At 51.1% G+C, this 11,424-nt stretch overlaps 1 protein-coding gene across 2 annotated transcripts; it reads right to left on the minus strand.

Annotated features, from left to right (window-relative positions):
- Positions 1-1,466: 1,466 nt before the first annotated feature.
- Positions 1,467-11,170, minus strand: LOC127317865 (uncharacterized). 2 transcript variants are annotated; one of them, XM_051348466.2, is made up of 10 exons: positions 10,967-11,170; positions 9,345-9,389; positions 8,512-9,268; positions 8,330-8,422; positions 8,113-8,208; positions 7,851-8,018; positions 7,650-7,715; positions 2,652-2,717; positions 2,480-2,548; positions 1,467-2,002 (listed from the first exon to the last, which is right to left on the minus strand). In XM_051348466.2, exons 3-10 carry the CDS (start codon positions 9,157-9,159, stop codon positions 1,799-1,801), a joined length of 1,410 nt encoding a protein of 469 aa, XP_051204426.1. In that variant the 5' UTR covers positions 9,160-9,268; positions 9,345-9,389; positions 10,967-11,170; the 3' UTR covers positions 1,467-1,798. The 2 variants fall into 2 exon arrangements, with proteins under 2 accessions (XP_051204426.1, XP_051204425.1); XM_051348465.2 differs by having other exon boundaries at positions 8,512-9,389.
- Between the last annotated feature and the right edge of the window lie 254 nt (positions 11,171-11,424).

An 11,424-nucleotide genomic window follows, 5' to 3' on the forward strand; every position in this document is an offset into this window, starting at 1 on the left:
TGTTTCACTCGCATGAATAGGAAGAACACCGGAAACCTAAAATGCATCATAAAACAAGGTCAAAACAAATGCACAGGCAAGATCAGGTTATTACAATGTAACTCATAGCCTTTGCCTTGTTCTTCGTGCCTACGAATGCAAAAGGGAGGTTTGAGTGGATTATAGAATCCCTCCATTTTTTCTATGTTACATTTCTTTGAATCAAATGAATGAATAATGTCCAAAATAGTGTGCATAAATTTGATCATGTGGTGTTACTACACAAGTTACTGTCAAGCCTGCTAACTGGTCACAACTCACAAGTCTTTTGGGGGCCTGGCAAACGAATTTTGAAATGTAGCTGTGCTTAGGTCAGGTGTGTCTTCATCGTTGCTACCAATCATGTACTTGCAGTCGTTGTGATGCCACCGGCTAGGATGCTATAAGTAGCCATGGCACCGAGAGCGATTTGAGAGGGAGCAAAGGGATCGATGGGAAATGTTGGGTGACGAGTCACGTACGTATCACATCACGCTTGTTTGCCGTGTCAGCTCACTTCAAATCTTGCACCGCATGAATGATTGGATTAACTAGATTGCTTCCTGCCGACGAAACCTCCGTATCTTGTTTAGCGGTGAAATTCCAGAGTTTTCACCAAAGCCCTCTACGTGTCCGTCTGCAGCAACAGATTGATGGGTGGCGCATCTGAAGAACAATGGCTGAGACTTGAGAGAAAGACTTGCAAACTGAGCCAGATTGCCAAAGGCTCCACGTGGTAATTCCATGGATTGAAGTTTTATCCATCTACCTAACAAACCTCGTAGCCGTTCTCTTTTCTACCACTCTCTCCGATCTATGATAGGGTTGCTAAGTCAGGTCTAGCAACAGTGCAAGGCGCTGTCGTCGCTCGAGAGGTCTGCGATTTCCTCGCCAGCTGCTGCCTATTCTGGATCCGTGGTTGATTGATGGATGCCCCCAATGTTATAGCATGTCTATACTAACGCGGCGTTGGAGTGTCGTGTTGTAGGTTTTTGCTCAGTTTTCTCCTAAAAATTGAGCACTCTTCTTAATTATTAGATGAGGCAAAACTTTTACCTCTGTTTTTTTTAAAAAAGTTCAGCTTAGCCTGACCTAGGTGTTAGTCAGTAGGACGACCGAACAACCGAGTTTTCAGCGGTTGGGTTTGAGCCTGGCCCTCGATTGCTTAAGCCAGATTTCAAGCATCACATATTATTATCATTGCAGCACTCACCAACAGAATGAATGGGATAATTAAATGACTAAAAGCAGCTCGCAGATGGTTACATCTTACACTGACAGCAGACCAATCAACGGCGAGAAGGGAACGATTAGCGTCACTTCAATCACCAACTGGTTGCAGTCCAGTCCACCTAACCTGTTCCATGATTGGCTTCATGCGGATGCTGGAGCTGGTGCATGAGCACAAGCATTAGCTAGCAGCAGCACTGTGGATAGCACACAGCACAGACTGAATCGGTATATTTGTTGTGCTCTGTATGCACATTAGGACCAAACCGCATGATCCATCCATGTACAACCATCCAAGGTGACAGAACACTTGCACCCAGTTAGCAAGCTGACGCGACCCAAAAAACAAAAGAATACACAGCAACTGATGTGCAGCAAAGAAAAAGGTAAACTACTGGTAGATTAGGCCATAATTTTGGCTTAGTCAGAGACCTCCTATATTTCATGTCCCGGAGTTTTAGTTCTCTCATAACTTCCTACCTTGCACATTCCTCCACTTGGCGATGGTGATGGTTATGGCGATGGGAGGAGCACGATGTGTTCTGGGTTTTCACCTCTCGGGAGGAATTGCAGCAGCTGACGTGCCTTTCTGGGTGGATATGGCTGAAGCAAGGGCGATAGGCATCAGGCAGAGGCCCTTGTTCTGAAGGTACTGCATTGCTTTGGTGATGCTTGTTTCCATCAGCTTTATAACTTCTTGCTCAAATACCAAGCTATCTTCCGGGTCTGCTATGTCCAGTAGATTCCTACGGCCCTGGGGAAAGCATGGCAGTGTAATAAATTGAGCACATGGGCATTCTAGAGAAAAGCAAGAACTTCCACGAAGTGTTGATACATCAGCGTGAGTACAACTAATTTGGATTTTGCTACACATAACTAAAGAGAGAGATGGAGTACAATATAAATTGTAACTACAGTGCAAGTGGAGGTCTAAGATTCCTAAAACAAGCCATCATGTCATAGCTGTGGTTTGAGGCATTGGAATTAGATGTGTTGATATGCTACTGAAGAAAAAAAAGTAACACGAGGAGGAACAAAGATAACAGTTTCAGACAGTTATTATTTTGATCTAATCATAATCTCCATATATTTTGACGAAAAACTGAGAATCGCCATAGCAGTAATGATCTCAACATTGGGGGTGCAAAAAGTATGTCATTGTCTATCCGATGTTCTTGACGCCAGGAGTCGCAACAATAAACTATCAACTTTCTGCAAATAAGTTTGGTACCTCATTTTGAGAATCCGCGAGGAGGGGAAGAACTGCCCCAGGAGCTCCTAGCCTACTCATGCTCAAGACCTGTAACGAAGAAACCAGGACGATTTGTTACAAAGGAAAGAAAATGTGGAAGAATAACAACAATCAGGGAAAGTTACTACTCATAAAATTGTTTGTGCCGTACCTTCACTTGAAGCTGAAGAAATTTCACATAATCAATTATTTCATCAAGCATTGATGACTTATCTGCCTGTTAAAAGCAAGAGATGGTATTGATTAAGAATTTTATATCGAGCTGACTAAGTGTTATGGTCGGTCTGACCTATACAGGCAGGAAGCCCACTAGTGGCTAGTTGTGGGCTTAGCCCAAGTAAATTAGAGGCATAGCCCAAGTAAATTAGGGTTTAGAGGAGGCCGTCCTCCTATATAAACACTTGTACCCCTTCGAGATTAAGCAGACAATATTCAGTATCATTACTGTCTCGTCTCCTGAAGGGAGACGGGAGACCCCTGCGCCCCGCCGCACCAACCCTAGCCGCCGCCTCCTCCCTCCGCGACGGCGCCCAGCCGCCGGCGCCGAGCTCTCCAGCCTCTCCGCCCTCACTTCCACCCTTACAACCTCCGCCCTAGACCCGGTAGAACCCTAGCCCCTACCACTTTGGTATCAGATTGCCTAGGTCTCATGGGCTCCTAACAGCCCCCCCCGTCGACCCCATCGCCGCCACGTCCGCCGCCGCCACCAACACCATCCCCGCCACCTCCGCCGCCATGACAGGCGCCCACGCGCTGCAGGGGGCCGCCGCCGCCGCCAACGGAGACCAGGCCGCCGCCACCCCCACGGGCCTCGACCTCCTGCCCGCTACCTTGGCGGACCTCGCCGACGCCTCCGCGCCATCCGCTTCGAGCTAGCGGAGATCAAAGCCGGCCAGCACCCGCCGCCCCCACCGGCCGCCGCTCCGGTTCCGTCCGCCACCCCGACACCGCCCGCCTCCGCTGCCAGCAAGGGCCGCCCCGCGTGGTGGCCGCCATCGCCCTCGCCAATTCCCACATGGACCGACGCGTCGCCCGTCTACACTCAGACTGCGGCGCGGACGACGGTTCAGCAGCCCGCCCACCCCTTTGGCGGTCCTGGCGGGTTTGCGGCCCCCTTCGCCGCGAGCACGTCCTTCAACCCGGGCCGCCAGGAGGGCGCCCCCGAGGTCCCGCCTGCAGCAGCAGCCGCCCGCTTCACCAAGCCGGAGTTCGCCACCTACGACGGCGCCACCGACCCCCGAATCGGCTGAACAAGTGTGAGCAGTTTTTTCGGGGGCAGCGGACGCTCAGCGCCGACCGCACGTGGATCGCCTCCTATCACCTACGGGGCGCCGCGCAGACTTGGTACTACGCCCTCGAGCAGGACGAGGGCGGGATGCCGCCCTGGGAGCGTTTCCGCGACCTGTGCCTCCAGCGGTTTGCGCTGACCCTCCGCGGCAGCCGCCTCGCCTTCACCACCACGGTCCAGGACTTCGCCGACCGCTTTCAGGCGCTCGCGTGCCATGCCCCGGGCGTCTCGGCGCGGCAGCGCGCCGATCTCTTCGTCGGCGGCCTCCCCGACTACATCCGCGTCGACGTCGAGATGCGCGAGCCGGCGGACCTGCAGATGGCCATGTACTATGCACGAGCCTACGAGCAGCGCGCCCTCGCCATGAAGCAGGTCTACGCGCAACATGGCAGCGCTCGTCCCGCGCCCGACCCGCCCGACGCCCGCGCCCGCCGCGCCCCGCGCCGGCCGCTGCGCCCGCAGGCCCTCCTGCGCCGACTCGCCCCTTCAAGCGGCTGACGGCTGCGGAGCAGCTTGAGCGGCGCCGCCAGGGGCTGTGCTTCAACTGCGACGAGAAGTACGCACCGGGCCACACGTGCGCCAGCCTCTTCTACCTGGAGACCGTCGACGACGCCGACGTTGAGGCCCTCACCGCCGAGCTCGCGGCCGCCACCGTCACTGAGGCCGGTGTCACGACCTACGCGCCAGTCGACGCGTCCGCCTTCGTCGTCTCTCTTCATGCTATGGCGGGCATCAAGATGGCAAAGACGATGCTGCTCCCGGTGACGATCAATGAGGAGCGTCTCACTGCGATGGTGGACACGGGCTCCACGCACAACTTCCTCTCCAACACCGCCATGCGCCACCTCGCTCTCCAGCTGGCGGGATCAGAGAAGTACAGCGTCACCGTCGCCAACGGGGATCGTCTTACGTGCCAGGGCATGGCACGACAGGTTCCCGTGCTCGTGGGCGACGAGCCGTTCTCCATCGACTGCGTCGGCATCGACTTAGGCTGCTACGACTTCATCCTCGGCCTCGACTTCCTGAGCACCTTAGGCCCCATCCTGTGGGACCTCGACGTGCTGTCCCTCATCTTCTGGCGCGAGGGCGGCCGCCGTGTTCACTGGACGGGCGTGGGCAGCACTGGCTTCGGCGCCGTCCTTTACCAGGGCGAGGGTCCACTCGCCTTCTTCAGTCGCCCCTTCGCCACGCGCCACCACAAGCTCGCCGCATATGAGCGCGAGCTGATCGGGCTGGTCCAGGCGGTGCGCCACTGGCGGGCGTATCTTTGGGGCCGGACATTCCGTGTGCGCACAGACCACTACAGCCTAAAGTTCTTGCTGGATCAGCGCCTCTCCACCGTGCCGCAACACCAGTGGATCAGCAAGCTCTTCGGCTTCGACTTCACCGTCGAGTACCGCCCCGGCCGCCTCAACACAGTCGCCGACGCCCTGTCCCGCCGAGACGTTGATGACACTGCGGACGCGCCCACAGTCGGTGCAGCCCTCTGCATCCACTCCGGGCCATCTTTCGCCTTCATCGACGAGGTTCGCCGCGCTACTGCCACGGCTGCGGATGCGCAGCAGCTGCGCCAGCGCCTGGCCGATGGCGAACTGGCCGCGCCATGGCGCCTGGACGAGGGACTACTCCTCCATGGACGCCGCATCTTCGTGCCGGATCATGGAGACCTGCGCCACCAGGCCTTGTCCTTGGCGCATTATGCAGGTCACGAGGGCGTCCAGAAGACCCTGCACCGTCTTCGCGCTGATTTTTACATTCCAGGGGATGGCGCCCTGGTGCGAGACTGGGTGCGGGCGTGTGTCACATGCCAGCGGAACAAGACGGAGACGCTCCGTCCGGCGGGCTTGCTGCAGCCGCTGGACGTGCCGTCCCAGGTGTGGGCGGACATCTCCATGGACTTCATCGAGGGGCTGCCGAAAGTTGGCGGAAAGTCCGTCATCCTCACGGTGGTTGACCGCTTCTCCAAGTACACGCACTTCATCGCCCTCGGCCATCCCTATACGGCGGCGTCCGTGGCACGCGCCTTCTTCGACGGCATCGTTCGCCTCCACGGGTTTCCGTCCTCCATCGTCAGTGATCGTGATCCTGTGTTCACGGGTCACGTCTGGAGGGACCTCTTTGGGTTGGCGGGCGTGAAGCTCCGCATGAGCACGGCGTTTCATCCTCAGACGGACGGCCAGTCCGAGGTCGTCAACAAGATCATCGCCATGTACCTGCGCTGCATCACCGGGGATCATCCACGAGCTTGGGTGGACTGGCTGGCGTGGGCCGAGTACTGCTACAACACGTCCTACCACTCCGCGCTGCACGCTACTCCCTTTGAGGTGGTCTACGGGAGGCCACCACCGGCGATGCTTCCCTATGCGTCTGGCACGGCCCGTACTGAGACGGTGGATGACCTGCTGCGTACCCGCGACGAGATACTGGCTGAGGCGCGCCAGCGACTTCTTCAGGCTCAGCAGCTGGCCAGGAGGTACTATGATGCACACCATCGCGAGGCGGAGTTTGCGGTGGGCGACTGGGTCTGGCTACGCCTTCTTCACCGGACGACCCAGTCCTTGGACCCGCGCTCCAGGCGCAAGTTGGGACCTCGTTACGCCGGTCCCTTCCGTGTGCTGGAGCGCATCGGCAAGCTCGCCTACCGCCTTGAGCTGCCTGCGGGCTCGCGCCTCCACGACGTCTTCAACGTCGGCCTCCTGAAGGCCTACCGGGGCGACCCTCCTTCTGCACCACCAGCTCTTCCACCTACTTCGGATGGGCGTCTCGAGCCTGCTCCGGCGAGTGTGGCTCGCGTGTTGAAGGCCCAGCAGCGCCGTGGTGTTTGGCACGTCTTGGTGCATTGGACAGGCGTGCCAGAGGACGAGGCGACTTGGGAGAAGCTTGAAGATCTCCGCCAGCAGTTTCCAGAAGTTCAGCTCGAGGACGAGCTGTTTGAGAAGGCGGGGAGAGATGTTATGGTCGGTCTGACCTATACACGCAGGAAGCCCACTAGTGGCTAGTTGTGGGCTTAGCCCAAGTAAATTAGGGGCATAGCCCAAGTAAACTAGGGTTTAGAGGAGGCCGTCCTCCTATATAAACACTTGTACCCCTTCGAGATTAAGGAGACAATATTCAGTATCATTAGTGTCTCGTCTCCTGAAGGGAGACGGGAGACCCCTGCGCCCCGCCGCACCAACCCTAGCCGCCGCCTCCTCCCTCCGCGACGGCGCCCAGCCGCCGGCGCCGAGCTCTCCAGCCTCTCCGCCCTCACTTCCACCCTTACAACCTCCGCCCTAGACCCGGTAGAACCCTAGCCCCTACCACTAAGAAACATAAGAACTCCCAAATCGGCAGCCAGCCCACCACAAGATATGCGAATTTCGCAGATGACATGTGATCATGGTGCATTGCTGGTACTGCTAGAAAAGTTCAAATTTGGAAAATTCTAGTTTGGCGAAGTGTTGTTTACGAACCAAACATGCCCGGAATTTTAAGCACAACCAACAAGAACTGAACCAATGACATAATACGCGAACCCTAACTGATTAATATTTGGGACCAATGTTAGTTGCACTGTTCAAATCTTAAGATCCAAATAATTTGCTTGCTTCAGTTGTTTCAGTGGGCCAATTTAAAACAGTACTTCAGTAGGTATGTTCCCCTGATGTCTTATCACTTATTACCATATATCTCAGTCACTTTTGGTTTCATTATATTCAAGTTTTAAAGATTAAAGCTTCCAGTGTTTTATTAAAGATATTTTCATTGACAACCAATTCAGTTACTGTGAATTGTTATGATGATAGCAACTGCATGTTGAATAGGGGGAGAAGAAATATTTTGCACGTTTGTAATACCATACATACACACAAAAAAGGTTACCTTATTGGAGTTTGGCACAAGATCTTGGAGATTTTTCATCCTCTCTGAAATTTTCTCTCTGCGAAGCTGCAGCGTAAGGAAAATTCCAGTCAAGACTATCGTAGGGCATGCGACCCACATATGCAGACAAAATAATAATCCAATTTAAATAAATTCTGCAACGTTTTTACTTGTCTAATGTGCATGTCTAAGAAGACTCACCCGTTCAGCAATACTATGAGGGTCTGTTGCCTGTCCACGACGAGCCCTTGCACGTGGCTTTGCGCTGACAACGTTTCCATGAGCTGAATTTGCTTGGTGTTGCGCATCAGAAGAACGGCTGATAGGTACAGGGTATTCACTTTTATTGCTATGGATCATAGATGTTATCTGAATATTTGCAAACAGAGTCCAACTCAATTAGATATTTGTCCAAGGAAAAACAATAAGAACACTTAATATGATAGCAAATGTTAAAGAAAACCTTTGAAGGAATCAGTGCCCCTTGTAGTTCAGTAACTTCTGTCGGACTACCAGAAACGAAAGAAGGGACAGGAATATTGCACATTGTATATTGCTCCTGCAATATGAATAACTGAGGTTAATTTACTGATACAGTTTTGGGTGAACGATAAGTTGCACTCTTGCAGTTATAGTATTATAGAAATTGCTGTTTAGTGGCCGAGTTCTAAAATTAAAACCTGTTGTTCAGCCTTCAAACCACCAGTAGCTAGTTGTGATTGCTGGGCCGTAGCCAAAGATGAGATGCTACCATTGGTGAATCCTTTGCTATCCTGTATTGCCACAAGAAGAATATTTCATTAATGAAATATATACAGTATCACCAATATGGTTATAGTTATATCTTTATCATGAGGATTACATGTAGTGATGCCATGGTAGCCTTATCAGATACTGGAAGGTTCCCATTTGAATAGCCTGTATTGAACATAGCAGCATTTTGTGCCCCTTGATAACTGAAAGCTTCTAGGTTTACTGGTTCCATGTAGGAAGAAACATTTTGGTATGTGGAACAGAGAGTTGAGGCTGAAGAAACAGCTTGTACATCAGCAAGAAAAGCTGAAATTTCACTCTCATTGCTTTCAATTGAACTAGACAAGGCATGAGGTAGTTCGAGAAGGCCAGGGGTATCCAACTGCGGGTCAAATATTCCAGGTGTTGAATTGCACTGAAGAATCCCTTGAGGGATTAAATTGCTTTGCAGACTGCCATTGTTCTGATGTTGCTGAAGCTCCACGAGGCTGTTCGCAGGCTTATCCTCTGATAGATTCTCGACAGGTAATAGATCAGCCTGAGTGCTGTACTGCAAACATCCATTTGTAAAGACAGCAGTGTTCTTTTCATGCTCATCAAACTTTAAATTTTGATCTGATCTAGCTCTGAAATATCCTGTAGGTGGCATAGTTCCTTCTTCTGCATATGGTTCCACAGAGCCATCAACAAAATTATAATTCTCAGAAGCAGAATTGGTAGGCCATGATGAAAAGAAGGAACCAGCAGGGTAGTCCATCTTTACACCCTTACAAACTGACTTCACAGCCTCTGATAAAAAAATATTATGGAAGAAGCGTCTTCTAGGCACTGAAAGAACCCACAACTGATGATCCTGTCATTCTTCCCTGAAAAGAGAATCTAACTTGATTCTTAAAATGCAGTTTTTGATGAGCTGGGTGTTCTTATTGTAGAAAGCTGTACCCTCGATGCTGAATGAAGTTCAGAAACAATTTTTAGAACAAAACCCTGCACAGCAAAGTAAACAGTTGTCAAATATTCAGAAATTGCATTAATGTGAATAAAATGCCCACATGAACCAAAAAGCATAAAGATATAATTAAATAAGAAACATAATACATAATACTACGTATAAGATCTCGTTACAAAGCTAAGGATCTTGAAGTGCCATATTTTTCACAACACGCGTTAACCACTTAAGAAAGCCACTATTAAGTAGAATTATATATTCTTTGTGTACAATATACGGTTGACAAAATCTCCTGAGCTGAAAAAGATCGTTGTCATGTTCATTTGATTCAGCAAGACATTTTCTACAGCAAGGATAGGTGAACTTTTACAACCTGTTGCAGTCTGTCCTCTTACAGACAGCTAGACAGCAAAGCTTTGTCAAACAGTTGAATTAAGCGTTTACTTTATACTATATACGATACACTTGAGAAAAGCAGAGGGGCATGCATGGACGGAATGCATGGACGGAAGTATATGATTCCCCTTTGATCATTCTTTCAAATGAGCACGACTTGCCTTCTTTATTGTACGGTCAATTATGGCAACTGTTTCTCTTGGAAAAATGTGGAAACTGATTCAGACATGATAAAACACGACAGACAACACAGTATCTTCCATTTTCCCCATGCAGGTGACTGAAATTGTTACGCATCCACGAAACAAGGAGCTCGATATTTCGCTCTCGCTAAAGTTAGAGAGCGAATGCCATTCGTCAACATATGCTTCCTCCAGTTGCTGGCAGGCATACTATACCACTACTTATTATAGGCGGCTCTGTTCATTGTGTAGGCAGTTACAAGAAGAGTAATGCCCATATGATAATTACTACTAGCAGTAAATGCGCATCAAGTCTACCTTTCACTGTCATGGTAGCTCTAACACCACAGCAGGACATGAGGATTCTAAAATGAAATTCCCCATGGCCAAACTCAGAACTAAGGTGTCAGGAACAAATAAAAGCAAATGGAAAGGCATAAAGCTCGCTTGCACGCATTTGTGAGGAGCGAGAATATTAAAACGGGTTAAGCCAATAAACGGGTTACTAACAGAAATAGGCGCTTGGATCATATACGCGTTCTGTACATGTACATAAATATCACCCGTCCGGATTCTCACGCCATCGTACTTAGAAGTTAGAAGCATCATGTAAAAGCCTTGCTAAGTGACCGATAAAGTGGGCATTTTCCCCACTGGGATTTTGTTTACATGAAACAATAGAAACAGACATCAAAACCGAGAATAATCAGGAGCGATAGGCAAAGATCTTTTTTTTTTGGAAACATGCACGAACATCCAATCGCATCCGCGCGGCCACCCATCTCTGACATTACACGCGCTCCCTCCCCGTTCCTCGTAGCAGAAACCCCGCCAAGAAAAGCCAGCCAGAACACGGCACAACCGTGGCGGAGGTGAAATCAAGCGGAATCAAGATCACTATACCGTCCCAAGGTGCGCGGGGATGGAAACCTATCCCGTCGAAAGCTAACACACCGCAGAAGCGACGCATGCACCAGGGTTGTAACGAAAGGTAGAAGCCTAAGTACAGGGGGTGAACCAAAATTCCGGGCACTCACCGCAGCGGAGAACGAAGACCTGGCACGGAGGCGACGGAGAGCGGTCGGGCGCGCGTAGTCGAAGCTTGTGGCGGACGGATACTGCCGGTGCCGGAGCAGGAGAGAGCGGAGGTGAAGGGGACGGGAGGGGAGGGGACGGTTTGGGCGGAAAAGGAGGAGGCTTTGGCTTTGCTGCGGGTCGGGTGAAGAAGACTGAAGACGCGTTGGAGTTGGACTGATGAGGCTGACGCTGTGGGCTGTGGCACAGCTGTTGGGGCCGCACCTTTTGTGTTTTAGCACACACCCTTTTTGTTTATTTCTGCAAAGTCCCTTTTGGTTTTTGGATTAGATGGGGTGGATTCGGTGGAACAGAACACATGTTTTCTACTTTGATTTTTCTTTTTCAGCATCTCTCTTTCTTCTTGTAGAAAATAGACCTGACATAGTCTAAGTTTTTTTATGGTAAATTGGTACTGTTG

Source organism: Lolium perenne, chromosome 7 (assembly GCF_019359855.2).
Source record: "Lolium perenne isolate Kyuss_39 chromosome 7, Kyuss_2.0, whole genome shotgun sequence".
Taxonomy (NCBI): Eukaryota; Viridiplantae; Streptophyta; class Magnoliopsida; order Poales; family Poaceae; genus Lolium; species Lolium perenne.

Excerpts from the sequence above, each read along its gene's own strand:
- LOC127317865 (XM_051348466.2), bottom strand. The coding sequence starts at position 9,159 with ATGGACTACCCTGCTGGTTCCTTCTTTTCATCATGGCCTACCAATTCT. Across the intron at positions 8,019-8,112 it reads GGGCACTGATTCCTTCAAAG|ATAACATCTATGATCCATAG; the intron begins GTTTTCTTTAAC and ends GCAAATATTCAG. Across the intron at positions 2,003-2,479 it reads TCGCGGATTCTCAAAATGAG|GGCCGTAGGAATCTACTGGA; the intron begins GTACCAAACTTA and ends TGCTTTCCCCAG.